The sequence below is a fragment of the Phocoena sinus genome, chromosome 4 (assembly GCF_008692025.1).
Source record: "Phocoena sinus isolate mPhoSin1 chromosome 4, mPhoSin1.pri, whole genome shotgun sequence".
NCBI lineage: Eukaryota > Metazoa > Chordata > Mammalia > Artiodactyla > Phocoenidae > Phocoena > Phocoena sinus.
The window spans coordinates 29,128,166-29,152,374 of NC_045766.1; the positions used below are offsets into that span (position 1 = coordinate 29,128,166).

General features: G+C 39.7%; 2 protein-coding genes across 3 annotated transcripts in view; one reads left to right on the forward strand and one right to left on the reverse strand.

The window, feature by feature from the left end:
* The window catches only part of HPS3 (HPS3 biogenesis of lysosomal organelles complex 2 subunit 1), a 45,137-nt gene extending 41,694 nt beyond the window's left edge, over positions 1-3,443 (forward strand). The window contains 1 exon segment of the mRNA XM_032630038.1: positions 2,449-3,443. Within this exon segment, the coding sequence (XP_032485929.1) occupies positions 2,449-2,576 (128 nt within the window). The 3' untranslated portion in view covers positions 2,577-3,443.
* CP (ceruloplasmin) overlaps positions 1-24,209 on the reverse strand; it is a 74,243-nt gene that overhangs the window by 7,452 nt on the left and 42,582 nt on the right. The window contains exons 10-19 of one of the 2 annotated variants that reach the window (XM_032630037.1): positions 22,144-22,294; positions 19,803-20,015; positions 18,768-18,975; positions 17,115-17,254; positions 15,904-16,032; positions 12,801-12,907; positions 11,117-11,333; positions 10,554-10,693; positions 8,877-9,039; positions 3,949-4,302 (exon numbers count right to left, since the gene is read on the reverse strand). In XM_032630037.1, coding sequence (XP_032485928.1) covers positions 4,286-4,302; positions 8,877-9,039; positions 10,554-10,693; positions 11,117-11,333; positions 12,801-12,907; positions 15,904-16,032; positions 17,115-17,254; positions 18,768-18,975; positions 19,803-20,015; positions 22,144-22,294 — 1,485 coding nt within the window. In that variant the 3' untranslated portion in view covers positions 3,949-4,285. Of the gene's footprint in view, positions 1-3,948; positions 4,303-8,876; positions 9,040-10,553; positions 10,694-11,116; positions 11,334-12,800; positions 12,908-15,903; positions 16,033-17,114; positions 17,255-18,767; positions 18,976-19,802; positions 20,016-22,143; positions 22,295-24,209 lie in introns of those variants that run through there. The other variant, XM_032630036.1, reaches the window with a different exon arrangement.

Consider the following 24,209-nt stretch of genomic DNA (forward strand, 5'->3'; position numbering starts at 1 on the left):
TACCCACCTCTCTGAGTGATTTTTTGGTTGTCAGAAGGTGGAAGCTTCAGGTGTTTGATTGCCCAGCCCCATCTGCACCAAATTTATCACATAAATTTGAACTGATTATTCTTGTTGGTCGATCACTTTCCGGTACAGATAGCCCACGTCTTCACACCCCGGTGACATCGTTATCTTAGTCAAACGACTCTTTCTTCATCCTTTTCTGATCCACACCCACAAACTCATAACTACCCCATAATCTTTCCTCCAAGTGTTCCATTTGTCTGTGTCTTTAATATGCGTGTATTCACACACATGTGCATGTATGTATGTGTGTGGCTTATGGGAACTAAATGCTGTGTGTGATTTACCTTTATTGTAATACCTCCAGAGCTGGTATAGTGTTTTATTCATTTTTCATGATGCACTTTCCTTGCCCAGCAATTGCTTCTCCATATGGAGTATTCTGTAACTATTGATGGATTTGAAGGGAAGACACCTGAATAACCTCAGGTCCGTTTTCATGGGGGGTGTCTCTGTTGGCAGCTGTGGTTATACCAATAAGGGACCAGGATTGGAATTAGGAGAATTGGAACTGATGTTCCAAGTCTGCGACTTTACTGAGCGTCCTGAAGCAAGCCAGTTTTTTTAATTGCCTGGGACCAGTGGGAGGTTCAGGACTGACTCTAGAGTAAAATGTCAGGCAAGAATTGCAAGATGGTGAGGTTGGAGATGGAGGTCAGGGACTTACATGATATGCTGAGGAGCTTGGACTTCTTGCTCTCTAATGCAGCATTCCTCAGCCTTGTCACTGCTGACATCTTGGACCAGATAATTTGTGTGTAGGTTGCCCCCTGTGCATTTTAGGGTGTTACCAGCATCCCTGGCTTCTACTCACTAAATACACTAAATACCAGTAGCACTTGCCCAGTTAAAACAGAAATGTCTCCAGCCATCACCAGATGTCCCCTGGGGGACAAAACTGTACTAGTTGAGAACTGTTGCACTAATGCAGAGCCATTGAAACTGGGGTTAGTGGTTGACTTCTTTGTTTCAAGGCAGTACTTATGACTGTTTTTGTGACAGTGAGCTGTGCTTTTTAATAAAAATTCTAGTACTATAGTAAATTACAAAGTTTTTAAAAGTCATTTTAAACTTCACCAGCCAGAAATAACTAATTTCAACATTTGACACGTATTTCTAGACACACTGGAGGATTTAAAGTACTCTATGGATTTAAGATATTGACCTTGTTCTTGGCGTTGTAACCTGTATTAGCCTTTCACTAGTTGGAGGAAGAGGAGAATAGAGCAGTGGCAAGATTTTTTGTTGGCTCTATACCTACTTTACACTGGCCCCCACCTCAGTTTTTTGTATCCAGGATACTACTTACAGGTTCCACATTTAGGCAAAATAAACTAGTTTGATAGGGAAAACATCGGTAATTCATGGGTTTTACAAATTAGTTAGCAGTTATTGTTTATTAAAGTTCTATTTTGTGTCAGATGTGCATCATTGTGTTTTAAATTAATTCACAAAGGACTCTGGAAGCTAGCAGATGGTACCACTACATTATAAATGAGGAAACCAAGACCCAGGAGTTGACTTTCTTAAAGTCACCCAGAGCATAAGTAGAAGAGTGTGATCCCTGCCCGAGTCTGTACGATTCCAGAGCTAGGGAGCTTTCTCATACGTCACACTATTCATTAACTTGTTAGCAACAAGAGCATGTCATTCCTTTGTGTAAGGGATGGTTTAGGTTGGTGGATATTGGACAGATGACTTTGGATGGATGCACGCACACCTGAGCCGGAGATTTTATATTCCGGTTACTCTGCAAAGAGAATAAGTGGTGGGCATGCAAGAATCACACACGGAATGGACTGAAGAAGGTTTGGGAACATTGTTCTTAAATGTCACCCCCTTATCTTCCCAGCAGAGGGCAGCATGCATGCATCGAGAAACAACAGAATCATACAATTACATAGTTACCTTTACAAAAATGTTTACTAAATTCCTTAATATTTAAAATATTCATTAGAACACATTATTTTGCAGTTTGAGAAAAAAAGTAAATGGTCTCGAAAACATATTTGTGCTTATTAATAACATAAAAATCTTATAATAGAGAGGAACTGATTTAGGAAAATGTCATCCAACAATTAATAGTATTTCCTGTCCTAGCAAACAGTCTGTATAAATCAGCTGCAATATAGTCCTACATTAAAAACAGTGTTCAATTGATTGTATTTTCCTACAAATGATTCTAGAAAGAATAAATAAGAAGTTGTTAGAACCATAAAGCAGTCTGTGGATTTAAAAGACTGGTTTTCTGGGGGTTTTTTCTCTCTCTCTCGTAGTATAACATTTTGTAACCTGAATTAGCTTCTAATTGGTTGAGTGATAAGAGAATAGGACGAAAGACAGAATTTCAGTTCTAACTCAGATATTCTTTCCTACAAACAGAAACACTGTCAGTTGTTGCTGTGGAACTACAACTAAGGGATTTCTTAAATGTCCTCCCAGAAGATGGCACTGCAGCATTTTTCTTGCCATATCTTCTTTACTGCAGTCGAAAGAAATCATTGACTTAAAGGTATCATTTGAAATATACCACATATGAGACTGAATTTTTCAAAACTGATGCCAGATAAAAAATATATATATAAAGGATTTTTATATTGAACATGTACATATATTGCAAATGCTTTCGGGCTGCTTACCTCAGTGATATTATTAGTTTCATAATTTATGACCTGAGTCCATTTAATTGTCCAGAATGTAAAAAAGCTACAAGATATAGGAGTTTCCTCAAAGAAGGCATATATTTTTAAAGGTAGAGACTGACTTCTATTCCAAGGAACATCAATTTACTGTTGTTGGAGACATGACAATCTTTTTCATCCCGGGAACACAAACAATTTGTAAGTATGCTCGAAAGAATGTCATTCCAAGTGGTCCACAATTTAACTTTCTTGATTTTTCCAGATTTTTCTACTGGGTCCCTTTTAAAAACAGTATTTTCTTTGAGAAAGATGTTAATGTTTTCCCACAGTAAAAGATTTCAAACTCTATTTTCTTGTTACTTTTAAAATACATGCTAAGTTTCTCTCTGAATCAAATGAAATAGAAGTTTACAAAGCTGACTTTCTTCTTGTCTGGCTATTAACGTGATTTGCTGAGTGCATGTTTTTCAGCCAAAGCCTTGTTTCCATTTTTTGTTGATGTGGACTCTTGCTCTTTTAGCCAGAGTGTATGTGAAAATAAAGAAATATAAAGAACTGTGTCTTTTTTTAGCCTCTTATTAAATAATTTTGAGTCCCAATTCAGTTCCTTGATAGTAGGCTTTGACTTTCGTTAAGGCTGGGCAAAAATGTTACTCACCTGATGTTTCCACAATGGTATTTTGAAAACTTTTCTCCTGATGGCAACGTTCGTCTTTGCCAGGATTTAATTTATAGATTGTTTCTCAACTCTGCCTTTCTCCAGTTCCATATTAACTTCCTTTTGATCATCATTTTGAGGGTTCACAAAACTCAGATTGGCAACATTTTATTTTATTTTAAAAATTTGTTTTATTTTATTTAAACATTTTTCTAATTTAAAATTAACAAAAAAATTTTACCAGTTTTATTTAGGTATAATTGACATCTTCAAAGGGTACCCTATTGATTTTCTATTGCTGCTGTAACAAATTATCACAGGCTTAGTGGCTTAAAACAACACAAAATTAATTATCTTACAGTTCTGTAGATTAGAAGTTCAATATTGGCCTCACCGTTTTGAAATTTTATTATTAGTATTTTATTTTATCTGTTTAATTTTTTATTTTACTTCCTCTACACCTGTGCCCCTATTCCACTGGTCCATTAGGACTGATGTCAGCAGTCTGTTAGAGGGATTGATGGGAAGCCAAAGTTTGGAAACATTTCATTGAATCTTATTTGTTTGTTTGTTTATTTTTTAATTTATTATTGAAATCATTATCTTAATAGTGATCCTTTGAGGACTGTCCAGGACAACATCTGCTCATAGTTTTTTTTTTTAATACAGTTTTGTAAAGCCCTAATGGTGGTGATATGTGTATTAGAGTCAGTCATGTGTCATAATACAGTCTATTGATCTTTTCATATGAAACAGTGTAACACGGTTATCCCCATAAATGCACAAAAGTATATGTTTTCAGTCTTTTTTTTCAATGCTTATAGCCATTCCAAGTAAGCCTTCTATTCAACACTTTCACATACATTGTTATGAATCATTGTTTTTTTTTTTTTTTTCACTTATCACCAATTTATTTCTTTCATCCAGACTTGGTCTCTATAGAAAAAGAAATTTTAAGACCATTATTAAAATAGTATATATCATATGGTTAAAAAATTGGCACATGGTGCTATTAAATATATTCTAGTTTTTTAAAAGTTATTTCTTTATTCTTGATTCATTTATATTTTTCTGCTCTTTATATATTTAAAACACATCTCTCACTCTTAGTACTGCTTTACTTAAAAGACAAATTAACTTTCCTCCCTGCAAGATCTTTATTTATTATCAAGGGAAAATTAGTCATTTTATAGTGGAGACACCACCATAAGCCCAAATGCTCAAAGTGAACACAACCAGTAAGGGAACAAATCAACATCTTGTGTCTCTTGACATGTATGCTGAGAAAACCACAATATCCCTTCTGTGAGAATCTTGCCAAAAAATGCATAATCCGAATCTGATCATAAGGAAACGTTAGACAAACCCAAATTGAAGTCACATTCTACAAAGTGACTGCCCTGTATTCTTAAAAATGTCAAAGTTGGGAAAGACAAAGACCAAGGAAACTGCTCCAGACTAAGGAGACAAGAAGACATGTCAGCTGAACTCAGTGCATGAGTTGGATTTTCTTTTTCTCTGAAGAACATGATTAGAATAATTGGTGAAATATGGAAGGGGTCTGTAGTATTGGATTGTTTTTAATTTCCTGATTTTGATAGGTGTACTTTGTTTATGTATAAGAATATTCTTGTTCTTAGGAAATAGGAGTATATGTATTTACAATTTCTGTAGTCTGTGTGTGTATAAAGAGATACAGAGATAGGAGGAAGGACGAGAAAGTACGTGATGCTATGCAAAATGTTAACATTTGGGGAATCTGGGTAAAGAGTATACAGGAATTTTTTTGGTACTGCTCTAGCAACTTTTCTATAAGTCTGACGTTGTATCCAAAAGGTTTTTAAAATTCCTTTTTATTGAGTTAATATGTGGTTAGATATTTACCAAGCAGGGTATTGGATTGGATTGTGCACCTACTAGAAGTACAGAATATACACTCCCTGCCTATAAGGACCTTAAAGCTAAGTAAGCTTTTCCCCTCAGACAGCTCCAAGAGGTTATCTAACTGTCATGGAAGTGTCAGTCTAAAAAAAGTACCTTTTATATTTGTCAGAGGAGGTCTTTATTATGCTTCCTCTGGTAGAAATAAGGCATTACATTAAGCATGACAGGATATCCACAATTCTTTTCTAGTGATTTCTTTCTTTGTGGAGAAAATTGTCTCCCTGTGCAAAATATTGAAAGATTTCACTATAACTTGATTTCTCCCTTGTCTCTGTCATGGTAGGCTGAAATTCTTCTAAGATTTAGAATTAAGGTAAACTTGGCCAAAGCTTTATCAAACTTTTCATTTAAAGATAATTCAGACTGATAAATGTGGCTCCCCATTTTTCTGTGAATAGTTCAAACTATCTTTTTTGTTCATTACTGCTTCTTTCAGTTCCATGCAATACCTTTTCTCTTAGTAAAAGTCAAATTTCCCTTTAATCTTTTTTTCCAATATGTGTTTTGCCTCCGCATTGCTAATCGTTCTACAGTTTTTAGTAGGGCTTTTAAAACAGTCTCCCCTTTCTCACCCAAGGAAACAGTCATCTCCCTTATCCCCTCCCAGGCTTATACTACAGGAGGAATTTTTTCATGGCCTTTGTGTGTAGGCTTAGCCTGTAGCGGCATCCTCTACATGTCAGGCATTTGCACACATGACTTTCCAGAATGCCTGCCCTTGGTATTCCTTCACTTGATTATCAGTCTGAGCAGGACCATCCTTTTGTGTGGTTTACATGTGTGCTAATGTTCTTTAAGCTCTACTTAAGGTTTTCTTTCTCATGTTTGACTCTTCACCTTGTTCAGCAGTTACTGGCATTAGACCCAGTGGTTTATATATTCGTCTGAGCCTTTGGTGTTCTGGTGCTCTCAGTACCACACTTTGTCATAAAGAGTTTTAGTGGAAATAGTTTTTCATGTTATGAGGTCTTTGTGTAAGACTCAGGAACAGAAATTAAAACTTTTCGTTTGCACTGACAAGTAATCTTTCAGTGATTTTTAGGTTTGAAATATATTTACTTCTGTATTTTCTTCCATATGTTCTCTTTTATGCCAGTGTGAGGAGGAAACACGAGTTGTTTTTCTCTACATCATTTTCCCCTCATTGGATTTGCCATTGCCAATTCCAACAATTCTGAACTCAGAAGACTCAGGAAACACCAAAGCCTGCGACCAAAAAGCAGGAATTTTACTTTTTTTTTAACCTCAGTTTTTAAAATTGAAGTATAGTTAATTTACAATGTTGTGTTAGTTTCAGGTGTACAGCAAAGTGATTCAAATATATATATATTCTTTTTCAGATTCTTTTCCATTATAGGTTATTACAGGATACAGAGTATAGTGCCCTCTGCTATACAGTAGGTCCTTGTTGTTTACCTATTTTATATATAGTAGTGTGTATATGTTAATCCCAAACTACTAATTTATCTCCTGCCCCTGTCCCCCGACACAGTATTTCCTTTGGTAACCATAAGTTTGTTTTCTATGTCTGTGAGTCTATTTCTGTTTTGTGAGTAAGTTCATTTGTATCATTTTTTGAAGATTCCACATATAAGTGATACATGGTATTTGTCTTTGTCTGACTTACTTCACTTAATATGATAATCTGTAGGTCCATCCATGTTGCTGCAAATTGCATTATTTTGTTTTTTTATGGCTGAGTAATATTCCATTGTGTGTGTGTATGTGTGTGTGTGTATATATATATATATATGTACACACACACACCATATCTTCTTTATCCATTCATTTGTCGATGGACATTTAGGTTGCTTCTGTGTCTTGGCTATTGTATTGATAAATAGTGCTACTTTGAACATTGGGGTGCATGTATCTTTTCAAGTTAGAGTTTTCTCCAGATATATACCCAGGGGTGGGATTGTAGGATTATATGGTAACTGTATTTTTAGTTTTTTAAGGAACCTCTGTACTGCACCAATTTACATTCCCATCAACAATGTAGGACGGTTCCTTTTTATCGACACCATTGCCAGCATTTTTTATTTGTAGACTTTTTTCTCTTTTTTTGTGGTACGCGGGCCTCTCACTGCTGTGACCTCTCCTGCTGCGGAGCACAGGTTCCAGACACGCAGGCCCAGCAGCCATGGCCCATGGGCCCAGCCGCTCCGCAGCATGTGGGATCCTCCCAGACCGGGGCACGAACCCGTGTCCCCTGCATCGGCAGGCGGACTCCCAACCACTGTGCCACCAGGGAAGCCCTATTTGGAGACTTTTTAACGATGGCCATTCTGACTGGTGTGAGGAGATACCTCATTATAGTTTTGATTTGCATGACTCTAATTATTAGTGATACTGAGCATCTTTTTATGTGTCCATTGGCCATCCGTATGTCTTTGGAGAAATGTCTATTTAGGTCTTTTGCCCATTTTTTGATTGGGTTTTTTTTTTGATATTAAGCTGTATGAGCTGTTTGTATATTTTGGAAATTAATCCCTTGTTGGTAGCAGGAATTTTACTCTTTATATAATGCATTTCTTTAGTTTTTATCCATAAAAGGGCTGCTTGTTTTCCTGTGTTTTTATTGTGTGAGTGTATATGCATGTGCCTGCATAGGAGGGAGTGTTCTTGCTGGGGTGGGCGAAGCAGCAAGATTTTAGAATCTAAAAATAGATTCTGTTTTTTTTTTCCTGGATCTTTGCTATGGTCTAAATGTTTGTGTGCCCCCAAAATTCATATGTTGAAAGCCTAATGCCCAAGGTGATAGTGTTAGGTGGTGGGGCCTTTGGGAAGTGATTGGGTCATGAGGGTGGAGCCCTGGTGAATGGGATTAGTGCCCTTATAAAAGAGGCCCCTGGAGAAGTATCTTGTCCCTTCTACCATGTGAAGGTATAATAAGTCTGCAACCTGGAAAAGGACCCTAACCCAACCATGTTGGCACCCTGACCTCAGGCGAACAGCCTCCAGAACTAGGAAAATAAATTTCTGTTACTTATAAGCTACCCAGTATGGTATTTTGTTACAGCAGCCCGAATGGCCTAAGACAATCACTGACAAAACAATAATCAGTAATTCCTCGCCTCCCCCGGAAGCACAGAAAGACACTGTTCTGCCTGATTGACTATTTGAAATTATATTAGTTATATGGGTTTTTTTTTTGCGGGGGGGGGGGGGGGAATGCTTTTTCCTGTACCAGGTACTTCCTAGAAAAAAAGTTAATGTTTTCTATTAGGAAAGAAATTAAATTTTAAATGTCTTTGTTAAGTCACAACTACTCTCTTACACATGTCAGTTTTAGGAATATTAATTACACTGTATCAAATTGGTGTCAATTTGTATTAGTGTAGAGACTACTGGTGCTGTTATCAGTACCAGCTGTCAGAAGATAAGCAGTATCCCACACCACTTAGCAGTAAAAAAAATTCCTATTTGGAGGTAGAGAAGGAAGAATCAGGGCAGCAAATTCAAAAAAGCTTCAGTTGGGGGGAAGTATTGATATATAGGCAAAGTAGTACATCTTAATTATATTTGTGATATATACCTTCTAGAATTACTAAGTGGATATTCACCTTCATTTGGTAGAACGGTGTAAGTAGTTTCCATTCCAGCATGAATGTGGTCAGTCACATGGCAGTGGAGTAACCAGATTCCAGGTGTTTTTGGAGACATTTCTAAGGTTTGGTATGTCCCAGGGAAAATGTCAAAGACATCAGAACTATAAATGCCCCTGTGCTTAATTAGAAAATATAATGTTTATTATATGTGAGAGTTCATTTCATTGGCCAGCTCAGGGATATTAGAAAATGGATAAATCCGTTAAAAAAAGAAAGAGAGAGACCCTGCACATTGCTATGTCTAATACAAACAATGAGGTAGTGGTCTTTGCTAAACCCTTTGCACTGTGGGCTATTAAATGGGTGTGAAGGAAAGATACGATGAAAGTGAATTCATCAGTCAGGAACATCTGACTCCGGTTTGCCTTTTTTTTTTTTTTTTTTGTTGCAGTATGGGGGCCTCTCACTGTTGTGACCTCTCCTGCTGCGGAGCACAGGCTCCGGACGCGCAGGCTCAGTGGCCATGGCTCACGGGCCCAGCCGCTCCGCGGCATGTGGGATCCTCCCGGACCAGGGCACGAACCCGTGTCCCCTGCATCAGCAGGCTGACTCTCAACCACTGCGCCACCAGGGAAGGCCTGGTTTGACTTTTTATCAGAGCACTTGAGTTACACAAAGGAATTTAGCTGTGGCCTCATTTCAGTCTTAAATCTCACTCTTGCCGAACCTACCCTAGATGAGCTTGTCTGTTAAACTTTAAGGTTGGTAGGTAGTGAAGGGAGCAGGAAAGGAGGCCAATGGAGAAGCCCAAACCAGGGGCAGTTCAGGTAGAGTCTTGACAGAGTATTTGGGCGGTATTTCGGCAGGGATGGAATTGAAAGTCTGCTAATAAGTCAAACAAAAAGCGAGAATAAAATGGTTCTGCAGTGTGCTTTGTGGTAGCTTCTGAATTTTCTGTGTTAACGTGAAGGTAAGACAAAAGCATTTCCAAAAGGGTTATTGATTCCTGCTGAAATCAGCACTGGGTGAGAAGTCAAAGTAGGATTGAGATCTAGGGACCAATCAGTTGCTTGACACCAATCTTGTGCCGATCTTGTTCACTTCAGGCTATTTAAGGTCCAGAACTTAGAAGAGGCAAAGGTTATAATAAAGTCTTGTCTCTACTCTCTAATCCATCATTACGTGAACATTCCTACCCTCTCTGCTGACAATTCTGTTCAGAGGCCTTGCCCAGGAAAATGTGAGCAGAACTCCAAGAAGATCCAGTAAAAACGAAATCTAAGGGAGAGCCCAGGTGTAAAAAGGTTCGTAATGGTGACTGAAATTGCTGTGTGTCACACTCTGAAAATAATTTAGTTGTCTCTATTTTTTTTTTATTGGAGTATAATTGCTTTACAATGTTGTGTTAGTTTCTGCTGTACAACGAAGTCAATCAGCTATATGTATACCTGTATCCCCTCCCTCTTGGACCTCCCTCCCATCCCCCACCCCGTCCCACCCATCTAGGTCATCACAGAGCACCATGCTGAGCTCCCTGTGCTATATATATTTGACATAAATGCAGTACCATGTGTAAAATATTGTCTCTTAAAACCTTAAACTTTTCATAAGTCTCTCTGAGGAAATATTTTCTTCATTTGCTTTAAAACATTTTTAAATAGAGCAGGAATAATGACCATGGTTGGCCCTTACCTGGTATTGGAAGCTGTGGCCATGGAAATGTACCGAGTGCAAGTCTATTTCATTGCCCATTCCCATCAGATACCAGTTGACTTCATCTCCCACATGCATTGTGAGGCCTTGTAAGTTCCCAAACATTCTTCCATTAATAGCTGGGGAAGACACATGAGTTTTTATTACCTTCCAGGATATTTTAAACCAACAGCTATTTCACAGAAAATAGGTTTATTAGGTTAATATATGGGATCTTTTTGAGGTAACAGAACTTATTTCACTACAGATAGGGAAATGGGTACTTTAAGGTCAATAATATCACACTGCTTTTATAGTCACTTAGCACCGAAAGACTTATTCCTAATTTTGCATTTAAAAGGGAATGGGACTTTGGAACTGGGAGAGAAGTTAATGGATGATTTCAAATATAGTCCCCTTTTTGCTTTGAACAGAATTCTACCTCACATGTGAAATGTGGCAGAAGTGGTTTATTATAAAATAAAACAAATGAATAGTTTCCAGAGTAACTTTATTTGAAAGAAGAAAAGGGAAAAAATAGGTTTTAGAATAATGTATCATACCATGCATTTTATTGCTTTCTATGAATTCATCATTGGCTTTGTCTACTTTCTCAGGGTGATCAGAGTATGTTTTGATGTTGTCATCTAAGTACCAAGATTCATTCTCATCAAAAACAAGAAACAGAAGGGAAAATTCCAGTTTCTTTATGGGATTGAATACTCGCATGTAATGTTTCCGACAAACAATCAGTGGGCCAATTAATCCACTAAAGAGATCCTGAAAACAAGCAAAAACTTAGTCATCCTTTGATATAGGTCGAGATTTCAGAGAACTGGGACCTTATCCCCCATGACCTCAGGAACTTTGGAGGGACTGATTTAGGTAGTAGACTTTGCCCAATGTGGTTCTGTCAAGTCAGTAACTTTCCACTTGGAGTAGTTAAATTGGAACAATGTCAAATTTGTGTGGGTGACGCTCAAGTAACAGAAATGTGTTGCAGAGGCCAAATATTGGCTCATCTAATGAGCAGCAGTTGAAAAGAGCCCCAAGTGAACAGTGCTGGTGTGCTTCTGGAATCATAAGCCAGGGACTATGCCAGTCACTAAAAATCCAGAGATGAATCAAACAAAGACCCTACCTCCTACTAGGGACAATAGATGAATGGAAGAAATGAACCCCTTGCTGCGATGGAGGTACAAAAAGTGCCAGTGAACACAGGGAACACCACAGTGGACTTAAATCTACAAGAACTTTGGTTTGGCTGGGCATCAGTAATGGCAGATTAGATCTTGAATGGCCTTTGAGCTGTATTATGTTCTGGAATTTTAGATTTTGTCTTGTGGGTCATAAGTAGTCATTGAAATATTGAACATGGAATGGCAGTATATGCATTTTAGACCAGTGATCCTGGTGGTAGAGTGAAGGAAGGTTTGGATGGGGAAGAGACTGGAGACTAGGAGGCCACTGCAGTAGTTGAGGCAAATTACTAGCACCTGATCTGTGGAGATAGAAGGAATGGACTGAGCTCTGTATAGGTGGGTGAATTGCCTGGGTGAGCCAGGGGTAAGAATTAGATACTCTATATCCAGGGTTCTAGCTTGAACAAATGACTAGGTTTGGTACTTGTGCTATTTATCACAACTGGGAATATAGGAGGAGGTGGAGGGAGATCTCAGTTCCCATTGTAGACTTGCTGAGTTTCTGTGCCTGTGGGACATGCTGGTAGAAGTGTTCAATAGGCAGGTATATAGACAGGTCTGGAACTCAGGAGAGAGATTTGGACTAGAGGTTTAATTCTACAAAAGAGTCTTGGTACATGTTCTGATTTATAGTTGTTGAGTGCTTTTTTGGCTTTGAAGTATTTAATCAAACAGCAGCTGTAGCTGTGCTGTGATTTACTGCTGAGATCAGCATTTTTATTATGTGATAATAGAGCTCTGAAATCATGTACCTCAGTTCTTTAGTATGTATTTTCATAACAAAAGGGAAATAGAATGCCATTATGAATACTTAATCCTGTGGTAATTATGATCAGCACTTACAGAGTGGATACATTTATAACTATATTCTTAAACAAACCAAAAAAAACCAAAAACCAAAAAAACCCAAAGTGAATTTCAGAGCAGCTTACTTTCCTATAATTTTAACATAAAATTCGACCACAGGAAAACTCTAACCTCATCTTCCTTCAACTGTGTGTCTATTTTGGGAATTTGCACAAAACACAAATGATTTAAAGTTTACCTTAACCCGATCCACAGTTGAATAGTAGGCCCATGGAATACAAGGAGAATCTTCTGTTCCAGCTCCAGATCTTTCTGGGATTTTCCATATGTAAGTGCGAGTTTCACCTAAATTAATCAAGTGTTAATGTATCTGGTTATATTTGGTATGTATTTGATATATGTATGTCAAATTGTTATCAAAGCCTTGATAACCAAAGACCAGAAACTGGAAATGTCAAAGTAATTAGTTTTGAAAAGCAGCAGTACTCAAAGTTGTTTTTAAGAATTTAGTTTTACTAGAAGGAAACATAATAACCTCCATCATTTCAGAGACAATGAAAGTCAGGAGCACACAAGATATTTGCTCTAAGTTATAAAGCTAATAAATAGCAAAAGTACAACTTAGATCACAGGCATCCCAGTGCTCAGACCTGTGACCATCCATTACTATTTTTTGCTTCTCAGAAAACAGGCAGAAGTTTCATTGTCTTCAATGATGAAAGGAATATTAAAAAGGAAAATTGTTACACCTCTGACCTAAAGGATAATGAAGCCAACAATTAAAAAATAATTTCCTCTAAGTAAATTTTGTCTGAATTTGGGAAAAAAAAAGAATTTAGTTTAAAGACCAACTGTAAGACACACTTTTATATATTCTTTTTCAGTTATAAATTAACTAGCCATGAAACACAGGCCACGCTACAAAGCCAGGAGGTGGCAATTCAGTATCACAATTTGAAGAAACTTCACAATAGATCTTTCCTTAGACTTAGTTTGAAGTCTGCTTCTCTAATACACTTTTTTCTTTTCAACTCTCAAGCGATTTTCCCCCAGTGCCAGCCGCTTCCCCGCTGTCTTCTTTGTGTCTGTGTATCTGGACTACCCTGTGTAATTCCTACAGCTTCACCACTGCCTGCCTGCCTGTTTTCCTTTTTCACCATTATCCTCAGCGATTTCACAGTTCCTGGCAAGGAACCATTAGACCGCTTGATCTCATGGGTCACTGACCTGTCAGTGACCTCTCTTGTCCGCCCCATTCTGTCATACCATACACTGTTCTGTCACAGCTCTGTCACATACTACAGGACACGACCACACCCTGGACCTTCACACTTTCAAGTAGCTCCACCCTCCTATCTTTCTAAGGTCTTTACCTTCTTCCACTTGCCCTGGGCTTCTCTCCAGCCTGATCTTTGCTGCCAGTCGCCTCACGGCATCCTGTACAACTACTCACAAGACCTTGACTTTCAGCCATGGCCACTCACTGTCTATTTATGCAGACCTCACCATTATATATTCCTGCTGTCGGAGTTTAATTAGCTAGAATTTGACAAATTCCTTTACGAGGGAATCAAGCAGGACTTGAGGGATGGTCTCGGGATATGGTAGACTTTTTCCTTTTTCCTCAAGTCCTCCATCTTACCCGCCCCTGTGTCCTCACCCTTTTTGTAAACAGAATGTTTCACTGAAAATTTAAAGAGTAGGTTCATCACCTGAATATTTTGTCTCTTCATCTAAACTCCTATTGTCTCTTCTCCATTCCCCGCCCCCACCTGCTCTGCCATCAGTGTTTGATGGCTGGGCTTGTCCTTGACTCTTGCCCTAACAACCAACCTTTTAGCAGGTCCTTTTAGCACCACCTTTAAAATGGAACCAGAATACAATTCACCACTTCAGCTGCTTCTACCCTGGTACAAGTCTTACTAATTCTTTACCCAGATTATTGCGATAGTCCCCTAACTGAGCCTTGACTTCTGCCCTTGTCCCCTACAGTCACTTTTTCACACACCAACCCCCGGGCTGCGGGCCGGTACCTGTCCACGGCCTGTTAGGAACTGGGCCACACAGCAGGAGGTGAGCAGCGGGCAAGCAAGTGAAGCTTCATCTGCCGCCCCCCATCGCTCCCCACTGCTCACAGTACCCCCTGAACAGCACCCCCTCCACTGCCCCACTGTCCGTGGAAAAATTGTCTTCCACGAAACCGGTCCCCGGTGCCAAAAAGGCTGGGGACTGCCGCTTTAAAAAGTGTTCATCGGATCATCACTGTCCAGCTCAAACTCTCACATGGGATTTCAGAATGAAATGTAAGGTCGTAACCATGGCCTCTGATGTCCCCCTCCCTCCTACTGCATCTGGCTCCCTGACCTGCCTAGATCTCATCTCCTCACATTCTGCCCCCGTTTGCTCTGCTCTGGCCTTTGGCCATTCCTCAGATGCACCAAGTCCACTTCCATCTCGGGACCTAGAATGCTCTCCCTCTACAACTCCCTGAGGCTCATTACTACTCATCATTTAGGTGTCTTCACCAGTGGCACCTCCTCAAAGAAGCCCTCCTGACCAACCCCCTACCTAAAATAACACCCTTTTACTTACTTTCTCTCATCTGCCTTAATCTTTTGCATAGCACTTTCTACAATTTGATATTCTATCTATATTTATTTACTGTTTATCTTGGAAGAATGTGAGGGTAATGAAGCCAGGGCCTTTTATTTCTATTCCCTTATACTGACAAGACCAACTCTCTAGAGTAATTTATTTTTTCTCACTTGATGTATTTTGAGAACTGCTAAATTACTGAGAAATGGTCCTTTCCTAGAAGCCAACTTTCCAACGAATAGAAGAAAAATATAGCTTTTATTAAAGAAAATGCACATTTATGTATTTAATCCATTGCACTTATTACTCTGTATTAATTAAAGAGACATTTACTGAGTTCCTAGTCCATGCCAGATACTGGGCTAGATTCGAGGGATTTGAAATTCTAAGTGGCAGCATCTGCCCTTAGGACCCTGTCTTTGGATACAGGCATGGAAACTTTCAGCCACATGACAGATGCTGTCTGGGATGTGTTCTAGCTGAGCCTGGGGAGATCATCTCTGCTGACTCAGCCTTGAGTATGTGAGGGTGTTCAGTACCATCAGATTTTGTTCTTTACAGTCCTGTGGATTTTGTTTTTTGTTTGGTATGTGCATGTAGGCATATATCACACAGCCACATCTCTGTGTGTGCCCTCTCAACCACCTGCTTCTTCACTCTCTCTAGACGCACTCATGTGGATAACAGGTGTTTGTGGAAAGGCTGTAACGTCTATTAAAATGTACCCCTCCCCACACTGTGAATACCTGGTGCGGTTGGAGTCACTGTAGAACTCTCCGTTTTCACCCCATGGGCGTGTATTGAGTAGGACCTTGTGGCCATGTTTTTAAAGATAATATTAATTTTGTCTCCAACATCTGCATGAAGTTGTGGACCTGGCAAGAGTGAAAAGGAAGACTGGCTTATATAGCTATCAGATTGGGAGCTCTAACTCAGTAATAAAAGCAAAGATCAGGTTAACTTTTTTTATCGTTAAGGATGCTGTCTTTGTCGTGTCCCCCCTGCCGCCTCGCTTCATGCTGTAGTACTCTTGGATCGATACCCAGTCCCAGAGGATTCAGGATAAAAACACTAGTTAACGGCTGTCTCTAAAGATGGAGACTATGGGTGCATGTCTCATCAAGAGGTTTGGGCCTGAAAGTTCTAGACCTTCCTGTGAATTAAGGACAGTACTGCCTTTGAAAGGATGGGTGGGGCTACCCCACCCGTTCCTACCCTCTAGCCAATTTTAGCTTGTCTCCTGCCTGAGAGAATTTCTGTGACCCAAAAACAATGCCACTCTCCCTTGGGTGTCTTACTCCCGGAACGGAGGATAAGAAAGCCCCAGGGAATTCTGTTGATGTAGGAACACAGTGGGCTTGGGAATGGCTTCCCCTTCACTTGATGATTTTAAAGAAAATTCCCAAGACCAGTGTTGGTGGAGTTCTTAGACATTCTGTCTTAAAGTGATTCCTGAAAAATTGAAGTCGACTTTTCCCCAGCCTTGTGCACCATAACACTTTTCCCTTTTCCTTATTTCCTTGTTTATATGTATACTTCTTCTTAAAGTTGATCGTTTACATCTTAATTTTAAAAGTAAATAGTTACGATTTTTTTTGGGGGGGGGGAGTAGTAGAATAACAGGGAGAACTTGGTTAAGAATTTCAGTAGAAAGTAATTTCTAGCAATTTCATCAAAAATAAAGGCATCAATATGATAAACACCAAATATATATAATTGCATTAGTACATGGGATATTATACATTGTTTCTGATAGAAGTAAGTAAGATTTTCTTATGCCATATTTTTAGAAAATATAGGCTTCTCATTTTATTAAATAGATTTTGTTTTTCATTTTTATTTGAATAATGTTAATAAATGAACCAAGAAAAGGAAGCCCATAGACATGGACTGACTCTCACCGCATGGATTACCACATCACCAACCCACACCTGATGAACTGGAGCTAGGGCAGTACCTAGAATTCCCAGGTGTTCTTCTTCAGGTTTTCTCTCCCCAGGAACTTGGAATGTGCTGTCAGTGAATCGCCGATACACAACTTTCTTGTACTTTGAGCCTATGTAAAATTCTTCCTTATCTAAAAATGCATTTGAAAGACTTAAAATACACACACACACACACACACACACACACACACACACGACTAAGGTTAGTATTTGTCTTAAGGAAAGTGGAAGTTGAGTTTTAAATTTTGAATAAAAATATTTTTTTATTTAATTATGCTAGTTTTTAATATCACTGTCCCATTTGAGCAAGAAAGAATAAGACTTTATCAATAGACAGGTGTGGTAGAAAGTGTACCTAGCTAGGAGTGGAGTCATCAGAGTCCTGGCCCTGGCTCTGTCACTAGCTAAAATGATGTCTAGCTAGTCATTGCCTGTCAGAGCCTTAGTTTCTTCATCCCTAAAATGAGGTATTCAAGGGGATTCCCTGGCAGTCCAGTGGTTAGGATGCTGCACTTTCACTGTGAGGGCCCAGGTTCAATCCCTGGTCGGGGAACTAAGATCCTGCAAACCACGCAGCGTGACAAAAAAAAAAAAAAAAAAAAAAAAATGAGGTATTCGATGAGGTCGTCTCTAAGTTTTCTATATGGCTCTAAAATGTTATGAGTCCAGATTTCATCAATGAAGTGTTCTCTGCTTACTGCAGTATTTCTGGTCTATAGGAACAGAAATGGCCTTTTTATCCAGCCATTCCCTGATCTAAAGCTTTCATTGACTCCTAACGGCTCTGCATACTTTTAACAGTTCTATCCCAATCATTGAAATAAACTTTTACTCCCTTACAGCACAAATCACACTCACCATGGCCGTCAAACTGACCAGCTAACCACCTGCCTTGCTGTAGGTTACCAGTCATGTTGTGCACTCCAGATCTGAACACAAGCCCACCCTGATCTCTCAAATCATATCCCCAAAGGGTTAGTGCATAATGGGAGATGGGAGAGGGGAGAGTGCTTGGCAAAGTATAAAAGAGCTACACCTGGAAGTGTCAGGTGATGCTGCACTAAACGTACTGTTTCTGAAGCTCCAATAACCATCCTTTACTTATATTTGTTCACTGACCTCACTTTTACATTTCCACAGCGTACATGTTATTGGTGGTTTTTGAAGCATATTATCCTGTAAGTTCTTAGAGGGCAGAGACCATATCTGCTCTAGTGCCCTCAAAAATTTAAAATATTCTTCCATATATAATAAATAGTTTTAAGAATGTGAAATAACTGATTACTAGACTCATAATGAAATATCTGGACTAAAGATAAGCAACAAATGGTTGGTAAAGAAAATTATTTTAGCTGTGAATATAGGCATTAATTTTGGTTTTAGTTTGAAAATCTGACAAGGGCACATGAATATGAGAAGAGAATCTAACAGAAAAGAAAGTAAGATGAGTAACTGCAAAGAATCAAATGAGATAAATGAAAATTTTCCTGTGAGAAAATTGAGAGAAGCAGAAATGAATGAGGAGGGTCCCTAGGAAGCATTTTGTTGTTGTTTTTGTTGTTATTGTTTAATGCAACTGTTCGTTGGTTTTTAATTTAGCATAATTCTTACTACTCTGAAAGAGAAAGCTAAAAAAAATTGGGAATCAGAATCTGGAGAATTACTTTAGTTCTTGTAAATGATGCAGCTCCTTTTCCCATTTCCTACTTGGGGAATAATCCCATTCCACCTCCACCGCTGCGATGTAGTAGGTCCTTTCTCCCAGGTAGTGGTATGAATTCTCAGATGGCTGCCTGCACTGGTTCACAGTGTATTTTTGTTTCATGCCACCTGTGTAGTGATCAGTTGTGAGGCACTCAACATCAAAAGTCCCTGGAATGGTAAATAAAAAGGCAGTTCACCTCCTCTGAGTATTTTTACCCACCTTTCCCTATCAGTCATCAGCCCCTTCCCCTTCCCCATTTTTCTTCATAGTACTTATAACCACTTGATATACGCATTAATATACTTGCTTGTTGTCTGTCTCCCTGCATTAGAATTTCATCTCCATGAAAGCAGATACTTGATATATCTCTTTTGCTCACTGTTGTATTTACATTTGCCTAATAAAGGAAAGGTGACTCTGAACATGTCCTGCGTTTTAGTGGCATCTTATGAACCAAATAAAGCCTGAGGCAAGTTAGCATATTTTCACGTTTTGGTTAAAATTCTTTTTTGTTTTAGTTTGTTTTACTCATTCAGAGACAATTCTGTCAGTGTCTCTGAATTTGCATGGCTAGAGTTCTAATATAGCCTATTCAATTGTAGACAACTAATAAGCCAACACTACACCTAGGGGACAGAGACATGACAAAAAGTTTAGATGCAAAGCCTTTGTGGGAGTTCCCTTTCTAGTCTGATTTGCCAGGTATCTTTAAAGGCCCATAACTGAAAAGGAGACCATCTTGAGGATTTGACTAGGTTGAAATGGGAGAAACCTCAGTACACTTTTGTCACTCCCTTCCCTCCCCCCAACAAACAGGAAATGGACCTCTCTGGCATATACTTAGCTGACAATAGCCCAGACATATCTTCCAAGGGAAGGAAGAGTAGTTGGGAGGCTTGGGGAGGGGATGAGCTTATCCTCCAACACTGAATTTTAAACTGAAACCACACGAATCAATCCAACAGAAACTTGTCTTGACTTTAAAGGAATATACCTTCAGTGTCAGGCTGCATGAAGAGCCTCAGACTTGTTTGAGGGAAGAGGTTTGCTGTGTCTCTCCTTTCTCCTCTTGACAGATAAGTGTTTCCTGAAAAGTATATCCCGTGTACATCAACCTCATTTCCAGCACTGAATAAATACCACACAACTGAATCTCCTCGGCACATATTGAGACCAGGCTGATTCCCGTACATGAATCCATTCATGGCTGTAAAGGTTGGGAAATGATATTTTGAAAGTGGTTTAATCTTACATCCTACTTCATGACAACCTCCCAGACTTTCCAGAGCCAACTGGGTTTATTTAATTTTTAAAAGACCCATTCAGGCCTGCCCACCCCTGTATGCCTCAGGAATGTCTCTGCAACTCCTTGCTGTACGCAGCACTTCCAGGCAGGCCTTGGCTGAAAGGCATAGAGCTGAATGCAGGGTTCTTGAAGTTCTGGGCCCTGGGAATCTCACTGTTCTTCCCAGCGAGTCACTTCTCAGTTCTCTCAAGGGCCATATTTGTGAGCACCAAAATGGGTGGATAATAACAGCTCTTCCAGGGCACTGTAGGCTGGGAATGTGTTTGTTGCTCTAGATGGAAATGATTCATCTTGAATAACAGGGAAGAGTATACACAGGAAGTTTCCTGTCACCGCTCTTTTTTTATTTTATAACTCTACCATCCAGTTTGATAGATCCTTTTATTTATTTATTTATTTATTTTTGGTTGCGTTGGGTCTTCGTTGCTGCGCATGGGCTTTCTCTAGTTGCAACGAGCGGGGGCTACTCTTTGTTGCAGTGCGCGGGCTTCTCATTGCAGTGGCTTCTCTTGTTGTGGAGCATGGGCTGTAGGCGTGCAGGCTTCAGTAGTTGTGGCACGCGGGCTCAGTAGTTGTGGCTCATGGGCTCTAGAGCACGGGCTCAGTAGTTGTGGCACACGGGCTTAGCTGCTCTGTGGCATGTGGGATTCTCCCGGACCAGGCCTCGAACCCGTGTCCCCTGCATTGGCAGTCAGATTCTTAAGCACTGCACCACCAGGGAAGTCCCTCACTGCTATTTTTAATAGATAATATTCTTGACTCCTCCAAAATACAAAATCAAAAGAAGTATTTTAAAGATTGTGGGTGGTGTGACTATTATCAATCCAATTTTAAAAACAACATCAGTTTGTAATACAACTTTACTTTTTTTCCTTCTGGTTGTAGTGATTTTCATATGTTGTCCATTAGTGGCGTGGACATTATGATCAATCAGCTTGCTATCTCTAAACTCTAACTGTATTTTATGTATTTTTTAAAAATTTTATTTCTTAACAGCTTTATTGAAATACAATTCACATACCATATAAGTCAACCATTTGTTTATTTATTTTTGGCAACGCCCTCGGCATGTGAGATCTTAGTTCACCTGCCAGGGATTGAACCTGTGCCCTCTGCAGTGGAAGCATGGAGTCTTAACCACTGGACCGCCAGGGAAGTCCCTCTAACTGTATTTTAGAATTACAGTAGGAGTTAATCTGATGCTGTTTCAATTAAATAAAAGTCTCTGGAGGTTGTCCTGAGGATTTAAAAAATAGCTTTAATAGTTTGTTAAAATTCCTAGGGGATTCTTACATGTAGTCAAGGATGAGAATCATTGAAGTTCTTGACAGCAGAGATCATAAAAGGAGCCTGTCATTGTTAAGCCATAGATGAGAAAAGCATCTAATCCAATTGCTCTCAAATTTAAGCATATATCAGAACAACCTGGAGGATATGTTAAACAGATTTCTAGCCCCACACCCAAAGTTTCTGATTCAGTAGGTCAGGGATGGAGCCCAAGAACTTGCATTCCTAACAAGTACCTGGGTGATGCTGAGGTGGCTGACCCAGGGACCACATTTTAAGGACCATGCATCTAATTGGCATATATTATATGTTTTATTATTTTGAATTAAGTGAAACGAAGATTCAATTGACTTACATGTTAAATAATCAACAGTATTACCCTTAGAGCACTATGGTATTTAATCATTTATTGAAAATTAATCAATGGGCAAAGCTATTAGTATTTTGGTTTAATTAAAAGTATTACAGGGCTTCCCTGGTGGCGCAGTGGTTGAGAGTCCGCCTGCCGATGCAGGGGACGCGGGTTCGTGCTCCGGTCCGGGAGGATCCCACATGCCGCGGAGCGGCTGGGCCCGTGAGCCATGGCCGCTGAGCCTGCGCGTCCGGAGCCTGTGCTCCGCAACGGGAGAGGCCACAACAGGGAGAGGCCCGCATACCGCAAAAAAAAAAAAAAAAAAAAAAAAAAAGCATTACATGTGCAGCACTGAAATAACTTGATATTGGTGGATGATACAGTACTTACAGTGCATCTTATTAGATTCCTGAAAGTCTTCATTTTCCTTATCCACCTGATCAGGTGCTGTTGTAAACATTCTAATATTATCGTCCAGGAGTAAACTCTCATTCTCATCAAACACTGTAGGAAACAAATAGAACTCCTTGTCTACATCCTTCTGTAAATCAAAACAAGAACAATGAGGTGAAGACAGAATAAGTAAAGCAGAAAGACTTCCATATATACAATACTATTTATGCACAAACATGCTAAAGGAAGGACAAGAACTGAAGTTTCCATTCCTGTTTGAAAATGGAGCTCACAACATACTGCTGTTGACCACCAGAACTTTGATTGGTATCTGCGTAGTAGATTTTTGGCTCAACACAATAATCTAAGCCTCTCTCTGCACTTAAAAGTTCTGACTCTCCTCTCCCTACCTTTCTGCCAGCTCTGCCCGTTTCACTTGAACCCACCCCCAAATTGTTAAAATGGGGCATTTAATTGTTAAAATGGGGCAGGGATTTTGTGCTTGTGCTAGAAATTAGGGAAGGTGCTATTCACAGTCATGAAAGCTCAAAGAATTCCTGTAAAGCAGAGCACGTGGAAGCAGATACATCTTAAGTGCAGAAATAGCCTGCAAGTGAATTGGAACAAGAATTCACACACAGATTGGTTCAAGATGGCGGAGTAGAAGGACGTGCTCTCACTCCCTCTTGCGAGAGCACCAGAATCACAACTAACTGCTGAACAATCATCAATAGGAAGACACTGGAACTCACCAAAAAAGATACCCCACAACCAACGGTAAAGGAGAAGCCACAGTGAGATGGTAGGAGGGGTGCAATCACAATAAAATCAAATCCCGTAACTGGTGGGTGGGTGACTCACAAACTGGAGAACACTTATGCCACAGAAGTCCACACACTGGAGTGAAGGTTCTGAGCCCCACGTCAGGCTTCCGAACCTGGGGGTCTGGCAAAGGGAGGAGGAATGCCTAAAATCAGACTTTGAATGCTAGTGGGATTTGATTACAGGACTTCGACAGGACTGGGGGAAACAAAGACTCCACTCTTGGAGGGCACACGCAAAGTAGTGTGCACATTGGGACCCAGGGGAAGGAGCAGTGACCCCATAGGAGACTGAACCAGACCTACCTGCTAGTGTTGGAGGGTCTCCTGCAGAGGCGTGTGGTGGCTGTGCCTCACCGTGAGGACAAGGACACTGGCAGCAAAAGTTCTGGGAAGTACTCCTTGGCGTGAGCCCTCCCAGAGTCTGCCATTAACCCCACCAAAGAGCCCAGGTAGGCTCCTGTGTTGGGTTGCTTGAGACCTAACAACCAACAGGGAGGGAAACAGGCCCACCCATCAGCAGTCAAGTGGATTAAAGTTTTACTGAGCTCTGCCCACCAGAGCAACACCCAGCTCTACCCACCACCAGTCCCTCCCATCAGGAAACTTGCTCAAGCCTCTTAGCTAGCCTCATCCACCAGAGGACAGACAGCAGAAGCAAGAACTATAATCCTACAGCCAGTGGAACAAAAACCACACTCACAGAAAGATAGACAAGATGAAAAGGCAGAGGGCTATGTACCAAATGAAGAAACAAGAAAAAATAACTAAATGAAGTGGAGATAGGCAACCTTCCAGAAAAAGAATTCAGAATAATGATAGTGAAGATGATCCGGGACCTCGGAAAAAGAATGGAGGCAAAGATGGAGAAGATGCAAGAAATGTTTAACTAAGACCTAGAAGAATTAAAGAACAAACAAACAGAGATGAACAATACAATAACTGAAATGAAACTACACTGGAAGTAATCAATAGAAGAATAACTGAGGCAGAAGAACAGATAAATGACCTAGAAGACAGAATGGTGGAATTCACTGCTGCTGAACAGAATAAAGAAAAAAGAATTAAAAGAAATTAAGACACCTAAGAGACCTCTGGGACAACATTAAACGCAACAATATTCGCATTATAGGGGTCCCAGTAGGAGAAGAGAGAGAGAAAGGACCCAAGAAAATATTTGAAGAGAGTATAGTCAAAAACTTCCCTAACATGGGAAAGGAAATAGTCACCCAAGTCCAGGAA